This window comes from Ovis canadensis, chromosome 1, assembly GCF_042477335.2.
Source record: "Ovis canadensis isolate MfBH-ARS-UI-01 breed Bighorn chromosome 1, ARS-UI_OviCan_v2, whole genome shotgun sequence".
NCBI lineage: Eukaryota > Metazoa > Chordata > Mammalia > Artiodactyla > Bovidae > Ovis > Ovis canadensis.
The window spans coordinates 192,659,980-192,679,512 of record NC_091245.1 but is presented as its reverse complement, the minus strand read 5'-3'; the positions used below and the strand labels follow the sequence as shown (position 1 = coordinate 192,679,512).

Genomic DNA, 19,533 nt, shown 5'->3' with positions numbered 1-19,533 from the left:
AAACTTTTGTGGCTTGGGATGGTGTTAAAGTATAAGCATGACTGCCCCACTAAACCCTGCATGTGGAACGGAGTGGATAGTTCCCAGGAGGGGGTTGGCTAAGCAGACAGTCCTATAGATTCCAAATAACCATATAAGCAAGGACAAATACGGCTTATAGGAAAGACTAAGGCCCAGCGTGGGTTGGCTTAATGAAAAATGGCAACAGCAATGACAAAAACAGCAACCTATGCCATGAAATTAAAAGACACTTACTCCTTGGAAGAAAAGTTATGGTCAACCTAGATAGCATATTCAAAAGCAGAGACATTACTTTGCCGACTAAGGTCCGTCTAGTCGAGGCTATGGTTTTTCCAGTGGTCATGTATGGATGTGAGAGTTGGACTGCGAAGAAAGCTGAGTGCCGAAGAATTGATGCTTTTGAACTGTGGTGTTGGAGAAGACTCTTGAGAGTCCCTTGGACTGCAAGGAGATCCAACAAGTCCATCCTGAAGGAGATCAGCCCTGGGATTTCTTTGGAAGGAATGATGCTAAAGCTGAAGCTCCAGTACTTTGGCCACCTCATACGAAGAGTTGACTCATTGGAAAAGATTCTGATGCTGGGAGGAATTGGGGGCAGGAGGAGAAGGGGACGACAGGATGAGATGGCTGGATGGCATCACGGACTCGATGGACGTGAGTCTGAGTGAACTCCGGGAGTTGGTGATGGACAGGGAGGCCTGGTGTGCTGTGATTCATGGGGTCACAAAGAGTCGGACACGACTGAGCGACTGAACTGGACTAAACTGATGATCAAACCACAAGAAGAATAAAGAAATGTCAACAAATGTGGAAGACAAAGGAAAACAAAGAATTCCAGGATCATCGTTCTGCAGGATCTCTTCAAAGGAGGAAGGATAGAACAGACCACCCTAAGACAACACCCATGACCTTCACTCTCACCTGAACATGCAGGGAACCTACAGGATTAGTGAACATTATAGTATGCGTTGATATAATCCCATGCACTGTAATCATTGTGTGGCCTCATCATAAATCTAAATCAGTCCTTAATGTGAAAGATCAGTTGCAGTTCCTGAGCTGACTTGACTGCAGGTATGAGAAAAAAGTACTAGAGAAGATTCTTGAGAGTTCCTTGGACAGCAAGGAGATCAAACTAGTCAATCCTAAAGGAAACCAACCCTAAATATTAATTAGAAGGACTGTTGCTGAAGCTGAAGCACCAATACTTTGGCCACCTGATGTGAAGAGCCGATTCATTAGAAAAGACCCTGATGCTGGGAAGAATTGAAGGCAAAAAGAGAAGAGGGCAGCAAAGGATGAGATGGCTGGATAACGTCACCAACTCAATAGACATGAACTTGAGCAAGCTCTGGGAGATAGTGAATGGAGGACAGGGAAGCCTGGCGTGCCGCAGTCCTCGGGGTCCTAAAGCATTGGACGTGACTTAGCGACCGAACAACAGCAACGTGAGAAGAAAGATCCATGACTACATTATCTACAAGCTTATTACAAGCTTCCAGTGAAATAGCTGCCAGAGAACATCAAATGACTTTTTAAAAATGTATGTGTATAAAGTAAATTATATAGGTACACATATACACATATAATTTCTGGATTTAGAGAAGGTTGTGTGTGTCTCTATGTATATAGAAAGACATGAATAAAGTTTGGGAGGCAGAAAAACATGAAGAAAGTACCAGTCCATCAGTACCCGAGGTGGCACTGATGTCTGAACATTTTTGTGAGTTCCCTCCCAGACGCTTTCTCTGAGCTCACATGCACAGAGGTCTTCTGGCTTTCAGTCCTGTGTTCTTTCCTCTCCTGCATAATTTAAGCCAGTGCCACCCAAGGTCTGGCCTGCAGGTTGATAGCATTTCCATCCCCTAGAAGCTTACCAGAGATACAACTTCTTGGACCTTGCCCAGACCTGCTGAATCAAGTCTCTTGGGGTGGGGACCAGGCATCTGAGATTTAACATATCCTCATTGGAAAAGACTCTGATGCTGGGAGGGATTGGGGGCAGGAGGAGAAGGGGACGACAAAGGATGAGATGGCTGGATGGCATCACTGACTCAATGGACTTGAGTTTGAGTGAACTCCGGGAGTTGGTGATGGACAGGGAGGCCTGGTGTGTTGCGATTCATGGGGTCGCAAAGAGTCGGACACGACTGAGCGACTGAACTGAACTGAACTGGGGATTCAGATGGACAGGAAAAGTTGGAGAAGCACTGGCCTATAGCATACGGGGTAATGTTTCTTAGTAAGTTGATAAGGAAATAACAGTCCAAACTAATGACATATTTATTAATTACACTGTTGTTCCAGGAAAGGGCAGATGAAAGGAATAAAGTCTAAACTTAACTGAGGTTTCCTTTCAACAAGTTGGTTCCCAGGAGAGACGGTTCAGCTGATCTCCAGTTGTCAGCACAAAAGCCAGAGGTCTTGTTTCCAGAGCAGGTTTCTAGGGAACCAAGACACTTGTGTTGACAAGCAAGATGATCTTCATGGGGCTAAACTGCTGCACAACTTCCAGCACTGCTGGTAGAAGAGTCTCCTTTACCTTGGGAGGTGGGAGGAACTGGTGTCCCAAGGTCTTCAGAAAGCTGTTTAGATCAGCAAAGGATAGCCTTCTCCAGACTGGATGCTCTTAGAGAGGCCTCACAAACTTGAGTGTGTAGAATCTGTGTGTTCCCTCACTCATGGTGCTTCTTCATAGGCTCCTATTGATAAGCTCCCAGCTGTGCTATTAAGAGCTGTGGGCAGCCGTAGATGTGGGTGATGACATCCTGAAACATGTTTTCACTTTTATAGCAAAACAGTCACTTCTTTTGTTGTTTTGTTTTGGCGTGCACATGCCTCGCAGGGTCTTAGTTCCCTGACCAGGGATTGAACCTGGGCCCTGGCAATCAGAGCACAGAGTGCTAACCACTGGACCTCTAGGGAGCTCCCCCAATAGCTTCATTCTTAAAAACAACTTCCTTTTTGTCACAATCAAGGGGACCTGAAGTCATATAGAACCACCTCATAACACAGCGCCCCTCAAAGTGGCGGAGGGGGCTGTGAATGGAGACAAGACAGTCAAAGTGGCGGAGGGGGCTGTGAATGGAGACAAGACAGTCAAAGTGGCGGAGGGGGCTGTGAATGGAGACAAGACAGTCAAAGTGGCGGAGGGGGCTGTGAATGGAGACAAGACAGTTACAAGATGGTACAGAAACAATAAGTAAGCACTTAGAATCCTTTACATGAATGCGGCTATGACACCCAAGCATGGGATCCTTTGTAAAGTGAATAGCCTTGTTGTATTTTAGTATTGGTCTGCAGTAGACTCTTTAAAAATAAAAAGGAGAGAAAGAAATTCATGAGAGCCGGTGCCCAGGGGAAAAGACAAAGGAACAAATGAGACTTTATTTTCTTCATTTAAAAATAATATCCAAAAGCACAAGCCAAAAAAACTGGCCCTTGACCATGGATGGTTTGGGAAGCACTGGTCTCCACTGTCTTTGTCTCTTTTCAGACACAAAGGGGGCTTTTAGGGTGTTTGTTTCAAAGGGGAGCCTGCCACAATCGCAGCCACTTGCAGGGGTCACTTCCAAGACAAATGCGTGCTTGTTTTGCTGGAAGTGAGAAAGCATGAACTTGGTGTGGAGGGATAAGCAGAGCAGGAACTAGACTTGGGTCTCTGCTTGGGAGCAAAGGGTGCCACTCAAGGTGTTTCGAAGCAAGGAAGTGGTGTGCTTAGGTTTGGTTTTTCAATTGAGTGGGCAACCCTGGGCACAGAAAGATGAGTTGGGAGGTGCTTACATTACATTTGTCTGGTCAAGGGTAAGCGGGGGCCTAGGTTGTATTGGTGGAGATAAAGAGAAGCTGATACATGCATGAGGTTTGTCTTTTGTCCTCACTTTTAAAAAATGAAGCTTGACCACATGTGTCAGGAGGTGAGGGAGAGAATTAACTCATTTCTTGGTTTGACTTTGTTTTCTGGGTATCTTAATACTGATGATCTTTCATAGTAATCAGGTTTCTGTGCTAGTTATTTCAAGAAAAGACAGGTGAATGGTTGGGGGTATTTGTATTGCTCTTGTATTTGCTCCTCTCTCACTATCTGCCCATTGTCACCTCTATGCATTATCCTTTGACTTTACCTAAATACCTAGAGAGCATGGTTCCATCCTAATTTACTATAGAAGATCCAGTTATTGGCTCTTTATTTTTTCATACTGGACCTTACAGCCTGAAAGCACAATTATAATCATATTTCCACAGCAAAAAATAACCTGAATATTTAATAGATTATATTGAAAATATGATTTTCCCAGAAATACACAGGTATGAAATCAATTAATTAAAATTTATATTATTATACATGATAAGTGCTTGTTTATATGACTGCTAATTTCTGATAATTAAATTCAATGTGTATGTGTGTGTTGAGACTATCTAATTCCTATCCAAGGTTATGCAGTGATGCTTATAAAATTGTGGTTGCCTTCTTTTTATTTTACCACGTAAGAACCTAAAACTGTATTTAAAAATTTTTATATCACCATAAATTCAAAAATTTCAAAAAACTCCAAAGAATGGGAAGTAACCAAGAAAATATTATCTTTTTCTCCCAATTACTTTTTAAAAACCAGCTTTACTGGAGGCATAATTTACACATTTAAAAATGCATCTATATTAAGTGAGGGAAAAAAGTAAGAAGGACCAAATTTTAGAAAGTATTAAAACTAAGAAACAAAACCAAGTTTAGGTTTTAAAAAATGCATGCATGCATCTCCTATTTTTCTCATCTGACCATGAATTGGTAACAGTGCCATTAGGCTGGTCTTCAGGTAGAATCCGGGAGCCCCTGTTCTAGGAGGGGCTAAGAATGGGGAACTCTTCTCAAAATAGTTTGGGGGAGGAAAAGTCATTTTCCCTCTACCCTTCTAGATTCTTGGCTGAGCCATCCCTACCCCCATTAAAAGCCAGAGTAACAGGAGAAAAAACTATTTTAATTCTGTGAATACACAGGGGGACCCCACAAAGATGTGGGACTCAAAAGGCAGCCAGATGATTGAGGCTCACATACCCTCCTGAGCTGAAGAAAAGGCCAGGTGTCTAGGGTTTCAAAGGGGAAAGTGCAGTTTATAGGAAAGTGAGAAGAGGAAATGTTTGGGAAACAAAGGTTGTGTGCCAAGCAGATAAGTCAGGTGAAAAAGTTCTCTCTGATACTAGCTTTCTTCCTGGTACAAGTCTCTTTCTAATGTACATTTCCCTTACAAAAGGGTAACTATTAATAATACTCAGTTTTTAGACCTTCTCCGATGCTGCAGTTTCTCAAAAATATCAGCTCAAAATAATATACCAAAGAGACATATTTTGGGTTGGCTCATTCTCCTCCCTCTTTGATGGAGAAAATGCAGAACTGGCCCAAGTAGCTTTTGCTGGGGGCCCAGAAAATGAAAAGTGGTCACCAGCTGAGGCATGGGGAAGCCGTGGGCTGGGGAACGGGACCATTTGGGGACATTTCTTTGTTTGTTCTTTGTCTGCTCCCAATCCACTTTTCTCCTTTTTAAACCTGTTTAGCCTATCAGCTTATCACTGTGGTGATCGCGGCTGCAGGAGGTGGGCTTCTACTCATCCTGGGCATCGCACTGATTGTTACCTGTTGCAGGTGAGTGCCAAGGGTCCACAGTCTAATTCTGTTTGCCTGTGCTAAGCCAGGGTCAATTTTTTACCCTTTTAAAAGAATGTGTGGGGTGGCTTACAGTATTAAATCCTATTGTGTGACTGAACCATTAAAAAAAGGGAAAAGGGAAACTCATGATAGATATTGCCACTGGGGAAAGAAAAGGACAGCAAATGGGATTTTCACTAAAAAAAAAAAAGAGTATTCAAAAGCACAAGCAACAGGAGAAAAGGGATTGGACTTCATTAAAATGAAAACTTCTTCGCTTCAAAGAACACTGTTAAGAAAGTGAAAAAAGACAACATACAGAAGGGGAGGAAGTATTTGCAAATCATATGCCTAATAGAAGACTTGTATCTAGAATATATAAGGAATCCTTACAAGTGGGTAATAAAAAGGTGAAACCACAGAACACATTTTGGGACTTGGTAGCATGTAGATTCGGTGCAGAAAGAATTCAGCGAAGTGACGGATGAAAAGTCCTTTATGAGAATAAGATGCTTTTGAGGTTTACAAGCAGGTGGGCAGGAGGGTGCTGTACTAAGAACGTAGTGGGCCATAGTTCTATAATCAAAGGAAGAATGGGCAGGGGAGACAGCCATTGTTGAGCAGATGTCAAGCTTCCATCGTCAGCTCCTTCTCCCTGTCATGCAGGGAGTTTTCTTATTCCTGCTTGATCAAGCCAGGACTATCATGGCACTGTTTAAATTAGCAGAAGGGTGGTGACCTCTGCTAAAGACGGTAAACCGTCTCAGGTTTGAGCATAATGTTTTCTTTTCCCTGTATTTTTGTTTTTAGTGTGCACAGGGGAACACGTCTTGGGAATCATTAACTTACTGACCTTACTGGGCAGAATGTGGGTCTTGTCTTACCATTGTTTTATTGTTTAGGGGCTTGTCTTGGGCTTGTGTGGCGTGGTTTTGTTTCAAAGCAAGGTGGTTGCTTTGGTGGTGGTTAAGGAAACCTGCTTTCTAGAGTGACCATTAACTTATAGGGGGTCTCCCATACTTTTTTCTTTACTTATGATCCCTTAGTGGGATTAACTATTTAATCACCTATTTTGTTCCTTTGCTCTGTCCCTATCAAAGGCAACTCAGTTGAAACTGGGCAGAGAACTTGAATTGTCATTTCTGTAAAGAAGATATGCAAATACCCGATAAACCTATGGAAGCATGCTCAATGTCTTTAGCAGGGAAATGCAGTCAAAACTGACGGCATCAAATACCACTTCACAAACATTAAGATGGTTACTAAAACAAACAGAAACCAGAAAATAACAAGTGTTGGTGAGAATGTAGGGACAGTAGAACACTCATACACTGCTGGTGAAAACGTAGAGTGGTGTAGCCACTTTGAAAAAGTCGCAGTTCCTCAGAACGTCAAGCAGAGTTGTCGTTTGACCCAGCATTTCCACTCTTGTATCAAAAGAAATAGAAACAGGTATTCACACAGAAACACGCACATAAGTTTTCATAGTAGAGTTGTTCATGATAGCCAAAAGGTAAAAGTAACCCAGTATCTATCAGCTGATGGATAGATAAACAAAACATGATATATCCATACATTGGGGTGTTATTTGCCATAAAAAGGAATGAAACACTGCATCACACTATAACATGGATAAACCTTGAAAACGGTATGCTATGTGCATTAAGCCAGTCACGAAAGACCACACCTGTATGATTCCATTCATTTGAATGTCCAGAATAGGCAAATCAAAGGGAGACCAAGTAGACTGGCAGTTGCCCAGGGCTGGATGGGCAAGGGAAGAATTGGGGAGGAATGGCTTAAGAGTGTGGGGTTTATTTCTGGGGTGATGAAATTGTTCTAAAATTGCACAGCCGATGGCTGCATAACCCTGAGTATACCAACAGCCATTGACTTTTACACTGTAAATGGGAAAATTAAGAAGCAAACGAAGATGAAAGGGGTTGCCTGAATATTTGGCAATGGAGAAGTGGCAGGCATGTAGATAAGCAGACAGTAGTAAGCTTGGCTCTAGGCTTCCTGGATAGCAGTGGGACTGGGCTTTGAATAGAAAAGGAAGAAAAAGGAGTCAGTTCCTTTCTCTGTGGTTATTCAGTTAAAGGAAAACTCAGATCTTTGGTTTAGATGGTAATAAATGGCAGGAATTACCCTGACATGGCTGATGGAGGGGACCTACAAAAGTAGCAAATTATCTTTTTGACCATTGACCCGAAGGGCATTTTAAGATAATCTTTGTCTCTAGGAAGGCTGCAGAGGGCCCACTGCTCCCATCCAGGGACGCAGGCTTCAGTCTTGACCTGTCGTTTACAAAGTTGCCATCAGAGCTTCCAAGAGAAACCGCACAAGCAGAAATAAAGTTCTGGGTATGAGACTAGGAGCTAGAGAGACAGACCTTGAGTTCTGCAGGGCACAGAAGCCGCCTATCTACTAAGTGCCCTGTCAGGTAATACAGCCATCTGGGGAAAGAGAGTTTGTGATGGTCCCTGGGAGAAGGTCGTTGTGAATCACTGAGGCATTGTTTGAGACCGGATGCTCCACCCCACAGGGAGCAGCACAAAGGCAGATCTGTTCTCAGCTTGTAAAAAGAGACAGCACCTAAGGCCCATGCTGGACATTTTAAGATTCTGAATGATGTGGTGTCTTCCCTAGAAAGTTCATTTACAGCAAACTGAGGTGGAGGGAGGAAACTTATCAGGTTATCTTACTGTCTGATCTGAGGCCCGTTACAGAAGGTGAATAATACATCCTCCAACAGTTTGCAGTCAGAGGACTCTCAATGGTAAGGAACTTGTGCTAGGGTTTCCCTGCCCCGCTGACATGAGGATTTATATGGGTATATACATGGGTGGGCATTTCTGCCAACAAAACATACTATTTTCATGGTTTGTGAAGTAGCTGTATTGTAGGAAGGGAGACCCCTTCCAGGGCCTGAGAGTGGGCTCTTGCTAACATGTGCAAATGAACTGTCTGAGGAGACACACGTGCTGATAAAGCAAGGGGTGCTCGGGCAGAGAAGGGCAGGGTAAGGGAGCCCAGGAGAACTGCTTTACCACGTGGCTCGCAGTCTCAGGTTTTATGGTGAGAGGGTTAGTTTCTGGGTTGTCTCTGGCCAATCGTTCTGACTCAGTGTCCTTCCTGGTGGTACACACATTACTCAACCAAGATGGACTCCAGCAAGGAGGATTCTGGGAGGTCGGTAGGACATACGGACTGGGGTCTCCTCTCTCCTTTTGGCCTCTCCCAAGTTCTTCCGGTTGGGTATCTCATTAGTTCTGAGTTCCTTACCAGGACCTCCTGCTGTAAGGTAGCTCAAGCAAATGGCTACTATTTTGCCTGGCCAGGTGGCGGTTTCTGTCATTGTTTCCCCTGACAGCTTCATGAGATGGAAGAGCACTGGCCGAGGAGTTGGGAGGCCTGAATTCTAGTCCCAGCTTTGCTAGAGGCAAACTGTTACCCCAAGATAAGTCATATCCTTCACAAAGCCCCACCCCCAGAGCTCCTGGAGCAGGTTGGGAACCCCTGGACTAAAGAACCATCAAGCCCTTCCAGCTCCAACACCTTGTGAGTTTATGCCTGTTTCCCTGGCCACCCCCACAGTGCAGTGATCTCTGGCCCCAGTAGAGTCTAAATCTGCTCCACTGCAGCTGTCTTTGTCCTCTCTCCCCCCAGTAACCTGACCATTTGGGTTGGAAGCTTTTTGCATATTTTGTTTACATCCAGTTGCATTTTTATAGGTAAATACTAAAAATAATAACAACAATAACAACATTTCTCAGTGGGCAATTACAAAAAGAATATAGTGGTATCTTTAGGTCTGTTTTTCCTTGTTGAAAAGCTAGATGGTATTTTCACAAATATCATTTCCTCACAGAACTTTTTTCAATTTTTTTTTAACCATGCAGAAAGAATAAAAATGACATAAGCAAACTTATCTTCAAAAGTGGGGATTTCCAGATGTCCCCATATGCTGAGTACCCCAAGAACCCTCGCTCACAAGAATGGGGCCGAGAAGCTATTGAAATGCATGAGAATGGAAGTACCAAAAACCTCCTCCAGATGACGGACGTGTATTACTCGGTGTGTATTCCCATGCCCAAGTGACCTCCCAGCTCCAACTTCCTTGGAGAATTAAAGGGATTCTGTTTTTCTGTTTGGGGATTTTTCTGTTTGTTTTGGTTTGGTTTTTTGGTCACTATGCACAACTTGCAGGATCTTAGTTTCCAACTTGCAGAATCTTAGTTTCTTGGCCAGGGATTAAATGTGAGCCTTGGTAGTGAAAGCGCTGAGTCCTAACCAGCAGGCCACCAGGGAACTCCCAAGGGATTCTGTTTTCTTGTAGTAAAAAGACTCTAGCTTATTAAGGGTAAGAGAGAATGGTGGCCTATACCTTTGACTCATACAATTTAATATTCAATTTACTTACTATCTCTCTGCACAGTATTTATTAGTTTCGACATTGAGATATGACAAGTACTTCTACAGAACACAGTATGTACTTTATGAGGTTGTACCAATAAACTTCTTGTCACTGAACTTGATTTTAAGTTACAGGACTGGAAGTTAAAAGATAGAGAAAGTACTTAATGGTATTTAGTCTTTGACCCTTTCATTTTTATCTCTTGTCTGCCATGCTTTATGTCATGCGGTTCAGTAGTTGAAACTGAGGGACTAGGAAAAAGTGTAAAGAGAATAATTCACTGTCATCCTCAACCAGCACTTGTCAAAAGATTTAGAAGATTCAATAGTTTTTTAATAATTTGCTATGTCTGGCCCTGCACTGGGTCGTTTGGAAAGATGAGAGACCACCTTGAACCCTTGCTTCTTGTGTCCCACATTGAATAACCCATATCATGTTCCCATGCCTGCTCAGTTCTTTTGTGTTATACTGCATCAGCCATAAAGCAAACACAGGCAGGGATACCTGAACTGGAAAATAAACAGCCATCAGGTGATCAAAGCCGTGCAAAGCCGTTAGAGGTACAGCAATGAAACCTTGCCTGTGAGGACTTAATCGCTTTAGGCAATCCTGTTAAAAGCACAGCCCCTCTGGTTGCTATTAGAGATTAACCTGTGGGTTTAGACTTTGGATGGGAGAGGCGATTCATGCTATGGAAGCTGTAGTTTCAACAGACTGAAAAATTTGAACCTGGCGTAGAAGAGAAACAAGAAGAAATAAGGGGAAAGATGACTGTAGATACGAAGCTCGATCTAGTTCAAATGTTCCTGTTGGTATCTCCACATAGTGTTAGTCACTCAGTTGTGTCCAACTCTTTGTGACCCCATGGACTGTATCCCAGCAGCCTCCTCTGTCCATGGAATTGTCCAGGTGAGAATATCAGAGTCGGTTGCCATTTTCCTTCTCTAGGGGATCTTCCAGACCCAGGGATTGAACCCTGGGTCTCCTGCATTGTGGGCAAATTCTTTACCACCTGAGTCACCAGGGAAGCCCTATTTCCACGTAAGGGCTTTGCTTTCCCCTTGGTTTTTCAGGCAAGTTCTTCTCCTCTGATAACTGCAGCTGAAACTAAGCAAGTATCTCTCCTGGGGTGCCCGCACCCTCACACCCTTCTCTAGAGGCTCCTCAGAGCAGCGCCAGGACAGAGCAGCTAACAGGCCTGCAGCATCACAACACCCACCTTTGCTGCGTGTTCCCAGGCCATTAGCTAAAGAGTTGTCTTACAGAGATGCAGTCATGAACTTAAATGAGCCCCATCTTCATTTCAGACAGTAGGCTGAGCAGTCTGTAGAGGCAGAGTCTAAGTTTAGGGACTCCTTTTGCATTAGGTAGGTACTCACGACCCACTAAGGTGGGATTTGATCAGAGAGACACCTGAGAATCAGCTCGCCTCCTGCTTTGGGGTCCTAACTCCCTCCGATGGGCGGCCAGACAACCTTGCAAAGGCCAGGCCCCTGTCTCAGCTGGGATGGTAGTGCACCGCTAAATACCATAGAGGGTCTAAAGCCATTGTGCCGGGGCTTTTCTGGTGGCCCAGCGGTAAAGAGTCCACCTGCCAGTGCAGGAGACTTGGGTTCAGTCCCTGACCAGGGAGCACCCCACAAGCTGAGAAACAGCTAAGCCTGCAGGCCGCAACTGTTCAGCCTGTTGTGCTCTAGAGCCTGGGAGTTGCAACTCCTGAAGCCCAAGTGCCCCAGAGCCTGTGCTCTTCAATAAGATAAGCTGCTGTAATGAGAAGCCTGCACAGCAACGAAGACCCCAGTACAGCCATAAAAAAGAAAAAAAGTAAAACCTTTGTGCTCCAGAGAGAAACACCTTTTTGAAAATCAAAATAGTAATCAGATAATCATTACTTTTGATAATAATCAAGAGAATAATTAACCCAGGTCTGGGTTGCTGGGCTGCTCTTGATTGTATAATGTTTCTAAAACTCTGCCCTTAAATGGGCAAAGGGTCCCAGGTTCCATAAAGGGACGATCTGGGAGGTCCTGACTTGTAGGTGAGACCTTGCTCTGCTAAGTATCAATTCAGTTCAGTTCAGTTGCTCAGTCATGTCCGATTCTTTGTGACCCCATGAATCACAGCATGCCAGGCCTCCCTGTCCATTACCAACTCCTGGAGTTCACTCAAACTCATGTCTGTCGAGTCGGTGATGCCATCCAGCCATCTCATCCTCTGTCGTCCCCTTCTCCTCCTGTCCCCAATCCCTCCCAGCATCAGAGTCTTTTCCAATGAGTCAGCTCTTCATAACCAAAGTACTGGAGTTTCAGCTTCAGCATCAGTCCTTCCAAAGAACACCCAGGACTAATCTCCTTTAGGGTGGACTGGTTGGATCTCTTTGCAGTCCAAGGGACTCTCAAGAGTCTTCTCCAACACCACAGTTCAAAAGCATCAAATCTTTGGTGCTCAGCTTTCTTCACAGTCCAACTCTCACATCTATATATGACCACCGGAAAAACCATATCCTTGACTAGATGGATCTTTGTTGGCAAAGTAATGTCTCTGCTTTTGAATATGCTATCTAGGTTGGTCATAACTTTCCTTTCAAGGAGTAAGCATTTTTTAATTTCATGGCTGCAATCACCATCTGCAGTGATTCTGGAGCCCAAAAAATAAAGTCTGACACTGTTTCCATTGTTTTGCCATCTATTTCCCATGAAGTGATGGGACCAGATGCCATGATCTTAGTGTTCTGAATGTTGAGCTTTAAGCCAAATTTTTCACTCTCCTCTTTCACTTTCTTCACGAGGCTTTTTAGTTCCTCTTCACTTTCTGCCATAAGGGTGGTGTCATCTGCATATCTGAAGTTATTGATATTTCTCCTGGCAATCTTGATTCCAGCTTCTGCTTCTTCCTGCCCAGAGTTTCTCATGCTAAGTATAGCTGCCTCCATTTTAAATTCATCAAAATGTAGCATTCGTTGTTTCTTTTTTTGTTATCTATTAGATTTAAACCTAAGATTAAATTGACTTTTCTTCTTTCCTCTTTGGCCACCAGCCCTCAAGTGTGAGGAATCCTGAACTTGAACGAAATGGACTCTACCCGGCCTACACTGGACTCCCAGGGTCACGGCACTCTTGCATCTTCCCCGGACAGTATAACCCCTCTTTCATCAGTGACGAGAGCAGGAGGAGAGACTACTTCTAAATGCGGAAGAAAGAGGGGCCCCTTGCTCTGACTGCACCAGGGGAGCACCGCCCAGGGGCCGCTCCCAGGACTAGTGGGGCCATCCCTGAGCAGCCAGCAGAAAGGGGATGGGCATGGGGGGACGTGAGCACAGTGGAGGGGACAGCTGGAGCCCCTGGAGGTGGAACTGCAGGCTGCTCACCCGGCACCTTCATTGCTACTGTGAATGAGAACACGGGCCAATCCAGTCAAGTCCCCGCGTGACCACAGCATGGCCACAGCTCTGGAGTGGCTGTTAGTTAGGGCTGATCACTAGGCATCCATGTGGGAACCCAGGTTTTCCTCAGTTTGCACTTTAGTAAATGCAGAAGGAGGGAGGGAGGCCTCCTTTCGGATTCTTTCCAAGACTGCTCTAGAAAGAAGGCCTCTTCCCCTCAGACACTTCCATGGGACTCCATTCGGTGACTCATTTACAGTGGAATGCTCTTTCGTTGTCCCCCTGCCCAGTAGCTGCGTGCTGAACAGTAGACACTGAAGGACATGCCACTAGTGTTTGGAGTTGCTGCGGGTTAACATGCAGCGTTTTCACACGCTCCTAAGTCTTCTTGTGCAACGTTTTCCAAACAAACCCCTAGATGGAGGAACTGAAACTTGTGAGGCAGAGCACACAGCTCTAGTTTGTTTTCTTCGGTCAAAGGGACACATTTATCTAGGATTATTCCTTTGCGGTTACTTCTCATGTCACCATTCGTGTCTGAATCAGAGCAAAACAAGTTCCATTTGAATCTAGTTCGAGGCATCCAGCCGCCCCACGGTGAGCCCTATGGGCACTGGGCAAGGACCCTGGGGGAAGGTGCTGGCCCTGGGGGCACTGCACGGGGTGTGGGCTCAGACCTCTACCCTTGAGGCCAAGGCCGCTGTGTGTGGAGCAGAAGTCTGAATGCAGGTTGGGTCCAAGCTGGTAGGTACTTCACCACTAATGGAAAAGCAGCTGAATGTGGTTCAGGAAATGGGCTGAACAGGTGTGTTCATTTTCTGAGATGCCAGTGCTTTGGGAAGCCAGGTATGCGGTTCCCAAGGAAGAAAGGGGAGCTGGGCTGGATCCGCACACGCGTCTGCTTACCCACCAGTGTGGCATCTTTGCTAGAAGCCCTGATCTCGTCCACAAACTCAGAGTTGGTTGGTTGGTTCAGCCAACCACTCAAAGCTATTTATTCATTGAAGAAATAACTTATTTTCTCTCAAACAGTAATTTGTAACTCTTTCAACTACTACGGAGTTCCCTCCTGAAACAGGGGTGTAATTCAAGTTAGCATCGGAGAACTAAGACTGCTGGCTGTTTAGGGAATGGAGCATCTGCCTGGGGAGAGGAGGCTCCATGCGTTTGTATGAGGCTGTGGCGTGGGTCCTGCCACGGGCGCATATCCAATGCTGCGCCTTTACCTGCCGCTGTGGCCCCATGATCTTTGTCATCTTCTTTTGAACATCCTGGTTCGGGATGAAGTGAACACAGAAGTAGAATAACTGTTCCCATCCTAAAGCTTGGAGTGCACTGACACCCACACTTCTGGAAACGGTGCAGCCTTTGGAGGCCGTTCTAGCCCAGGCATGGTTGTTCCTTCAGGGTTCTCTAATCTCTTCAGAAGGAATCTGATCCTAGTGTGGTCCTCGTCCTAACGGTTTTGAGTGCGAATTCCTGAGTCCCGTGGTTTGCTCAAGTCACCGTCACCCCACCGCAGCCAGGTTACTCTTCAGGTGTGACCATTCATCTCGTGAGACACATGGAAAGAACCCTGCTTTTTGTCAGTGGGTGCGAACTTAACATAGCATCACCTGTTAGAGATCTTAGGTCTTGCCTCTATCCGTGCAACCAGACATGCCTTTCTGTGCCTCGTGGGCTCTCATCTAACTGGAGAGCTCGAGCTCCTAGCCTCAGCTCACCTGAGCCAGCAAGCCGGGCCACGACGAGGCTGCTGCTTCCGGGCTCCTGCTGCAGAGCCTTGCCGGCCCCCGGGACCCAGGGCCGCAGCGGGGGCCGTCCCCAGGCATACAAGCCCGCCACCTGCAGCTGACATCACAGCTGGCAGGTCATCTCCTGTGCCCGGGTCCAGAAGCTATACTCTTCACCGAATGAAGCATTCTGTCCCCAGAGTGTTCTGAAGCAGAATCCCAACATCCAGAACAGAGTGTGCTGTGAGTTTCAAAGAGGATTTCCTGGGAGTGGGTTTTGTGCATGTGAAGTGGATTGAGAGTGTTGTTTTTTCTCTTACTGTGAAAAAGGGAGGCACCCTGCAAGGCTGAGGTCATATCACATATGCAGTTCCTAGGCGGCTCGCAGGGGTGGGGGCTTAGGGTGCCAGTGCTGGCTGCCCGCCTGCGTGAGGAAGGGAGAGGCCGGCTTCATTCCTGCTTGGGGTTAAAATACTTTGAGAAAGGTCCTCCCTGAGCTGAGAAGCAGCTGGTGGGGCCACGGCCCTGGGACTGGGGACAGGCTGGATGCACCCCTCGTGACCAGAAGCCCAGGCACAGGTTCAGGTTGGTCAACGCACCTGGAGTGATTCCTGCTCTCAGAGACACCGTGGTCCTGTGTGGGGCCCCACTTGAGGAAGCTGCCCATAAGACGCTCAGACCTCGGCAAAGTGTGGGGCTGCATGGAACCCCCATGTCATGCGGCGTGCCAGAGGGTGGTGACTCTCAGAGCAGGGCAGTGCTCTCTGGGGCCAACCATCATCTGTGGAGTCTGCTGAAGCTCCAGAGGGTCTGAAATCTGGTGTCTTTTATTTTTTGTGCCATGACCCAGCCTTGCTAAAGACATTTTAGAAAGCCTGAATAGTCCCAATGAGCATCTCACGTGTTCCCACCAGAGCCAGGCTCTGTGCAGAATACTTGGCTTCACCACACCCTTGTGAGGTGGGCACAAGAGGGCCCATTTCTCGGACATGGGAACCTTCAGAGGGGATCAGTACCTTGGCTTAGGGAGCCAGGGCCCATACCCTCTGCCTGGCTCCCTCTTCCCACTGTACCTCTTGCCTCATCTCCCTGGCAGATGCCTCACCATACAGTATCAAAGAGAGCTTGAGAGAATGGGCTTAAAAGTTGTGTTTAATATTGTTAAGCAGTAGCTAAACTAATGCCATAAAGTACAAAAACAAAATGTTGAAAAGTCCTTTCAGGTCCTTACATGTATTGCTTGGATGCTTGTGGTCATTGTTAATAGTGGCTGGCTCATGCTTATTAGCAAGGAGCATATTGGTACGTGGCTTTGGATGAAGGAAGTGTATGGTGATGACCTGGGTTTTTGACAGATGCGGCCAGACTTAGTCATCCTTCTGAGTGCTGCCTTGCCCTGTTCCTGTGGTGAGGCTGTGTTTCCCACATATTGGAAGCATGTTTTTGTGAATATTATCAGAGTCTGGAACATATTCAGTTGAATGTCTTAGATGCTGACAAATCTTCCTCCTTTGACAAAAGTTTGTTTTCAGAAGTAGCTAAGTCATTTAGAGCCAAAATTGCTGAGTGGAGAATGTAATCAAGCTGATTTATCAGCATTTGAGGTCAAGAACTAAGATGTAACTGTTAAGTTCTTGAAGAGGTCATTCTTAATGTTGGCCCAAATGAGAGGGCAGCGTCTTTGCAAAGTTAAGATGGGACGGCTGCCCATGAAAATGTCTTTGAAGGGTGATGTTCCTTCAGATATGAAAGTTCCCAGAGTAGACACACCAGGGTCAGTCCTCGCATGTGACTTTTTGGAGCCTCCATTAAGCCATCCTGCCCGCTGTCGGGGCATCCGGTTGCTGTAACTGTGAATGCTGCTGGTAGAAGCGAGAGTGGTGTTCAGGCCAACTGTTCCTGGCTTAGTTTAGTTGAAGGAAAAAAGGTGAAGTGAAATACACCCCAAATTAGGGTTTTGACCCATGGTTCTAAGATACACTGATTTCAAAACTAGAGCACTTCTTTAGAGAGAGGAAGAATGCAAAGTTCAGTATCTCAGTATTTTGTATCTTATTGAACACCACCCTGAATATCAGAGAGATTCTTTTCTGTGTGAAACTTTTGTGGGGATTAGAAGGGACATTCCATTCCTTCCTTCTTGACAAAGCATCATTCAGAGGTTCTCGTGCGCATTCTTGGAAACAGATACAGTTTTGTAGTTAGCTGTTGAGTATGTATTCTTTTTCTTTTCTTGAATCCCCAGAGAAAGGAATTGCTTAAACTACTAGAAAGATCAAAGTATTAAATGTCAGTTAATTTGTTGTGCTAAAGTATCTTTTCAAGCATGTTATAATCCATCCTATTTGATTTAAAGTGCTCACAGAAAACCCTGTGCAACTCAAGGGGACAATTGAGGTCTAAAAAGAGACATATCTTATACTGGCTCTGAATTCTAGGCGTTGTAAAGAGCACATTTAAAAGAAATTGTATGTTAGGTTCTGGCTTTATCTTTTCTTTTTTCTCTCTTGGATACATAATAGTGCATTTCAGGTGCAGAGTTTTTGGGTAGGAAGGATGGGACTAGACAGGGATGGGATGGAACCAGTCTACCTGGGAAACTAACCCAGGTTTCTATATTATTTTGCCTGTTTCTTAAAAGGCCTCTCATCAGGGGTTGCTGTGAGTTTTGTTAATGTTTGTGTTGTTGGGTTTTTGGTTAAATGAAGCCTGTAGCTGGAAAATTAACTTTTTGAGTCTTCACATTGTCCCAAATTTCTCTTTGCAGACCTTTAAACCTTAGCCCCTGGTTGATTGTGTTAAACCCATTATAAGAATGTTATTTAAAGTTGTATTATAATTGCAACCTTCACTAATTATTCAGTACTGTAGCAGCAAAATATTATTTGTAAGAATTTGATTATTTTTATACTTATACCCACTATTAAGTCTGGCGTTCTAGTCAGTAAAATAATGCAATAAAATCAATATCATTTTCACTGTGTTTTTCTGGTGATAACAAACACACCACCTCAGAGTACAACAGGTTCATTTTCACGAGGGCATCATTTAAACGATGGAACTACACCATGAACTCCACCGCAGCAGAGCAGGGGCTGAGTCATTTCTGTGTGCTCAGTGCTGTGGGTGAGGAAATATGCTCTTGATGATGGATGGATGGGCAGATGGATTGACCTAAAGGATGAGAAGCCTACTTCAGGCATAACACCTGCTTTTGTTTGCTGTTCTTTCTGTGTGTTGGAGAGAATTGGTAACCAATCTTCGGACACAGAAAATTTCCTCCTGAATGCCTCCCACTGCCGGGTGCCCACTCTTCAGAGTTCAGAGGAGAAGGTAAAGTAAGCATATCTGTGCTCTGTGATGGAGAGACGTTGGAGCTTGAAGATGATGAGATGTGGGCCTCATATTTACATGGCCACTGAGTGTGGCAGCTTGGCTGATTGTTCGTTCATTAATTACTTATTGAGGGCCTTTCATGACAGGGATGGATGAGCCTTTCAGATGCTTTGTGACAGTAACCTTGGCATTAGGAGACGCCAGTAATAGCAGCTTGGGACATGAAGGTGACCTTTTGGCAGATTAGGTCAGGGTTGCAGCCCACCAAACATCTCTAAATGGAATGAGCAGCACACTGCTTTCTGTCCCATCATTTAATCCCCCATGAGACCTTGGCAGAATCTGCTAACTGACCCTGTTCACGTTCTGAACCAGCTCAGCCAGACTGTAAACATCACGGCATGTCCGCACCCACTCTCCCCTGTGAACTCCTTAGGTGCTGTCCACCCACATGCTAGCCTGAGTGCTTGTCCTGCCTATACCTCTGACGTGGCCATGTTGAGCCTTCACCTCAGGACTTGATTTGCCAGTAAGTAATAATCTAGAAAATATTTTTAGACCCTTAGACTTAAATGACTCCAGCAGGGCACACTCATTTTCCAATTGTTTAGGAAGCAATGAAAGGTAAGGGGCACGATATAGAGATTATATAAGCCAGAGTCCTCCTGCCTTGATATTGATCAGCCAGGACAACTTTTAAACCCTCATAACTGGAAGGTGTTGGCCTGAAGCCACCTGACAAAACAAACATGAACTTCAGGTTAGATACAAGAGAGATGCCAGGAAAAAGAGATGCAGGTAGATATTTATAGACCTCATAAAAACTTACAGCATCACCAGGAGGCCTAGGCTCAACAAGCTGGCGCGAGACACTCCCTAATAGTTTCCTGGATGTTTTTTTCCAGATGGTGATGTCAGGCCTAAGAGTCTGCTCATCTCTCTGAGCCTGTTACCTGACCTGATTGAGGAAGTGGGGATAATAAGTATTGCCTCTCCCAGAGTT

At 45.2% G+C, this 19,533-nt stretch overlaps 1 protein-coding gene across 3 annotated transcripts in view; it reads left to right on the top strand.

Moving 5' to 3' along the window:
- The window catches only part of HEG1 (heart development protein with EGF like domains 1), an 83,963-nt gene extending 65,791 nt beyond the window's left edge, over positions 1–18,172 (top strand). For all 3 annotated transcript variants that reach the window (XM_069556150.1, XM_069556155.1, XM_069556144.1), the window contains 3 exons: positions 5,572–5,659; positions 9,565–9,739; positions 13,116–18,172. In XM_069556150.1, coding sequence (XP_069412251.1) covers positions 5,572–5,659; positions 9,565–9,739; positions 13,116–13,265 — 413 coding nt within the window. In that variant the 3' untranslated portion in view covers positions 13,266–18,172. The remainder of the gene's footprint in view (positions 1–5,571; positions 5,660–9,564; positions 9,740–13,115) is intronic.
- The last annotated feature ends 1,361 nt before the right edge of the window (positions 18,173–19,533 follow it).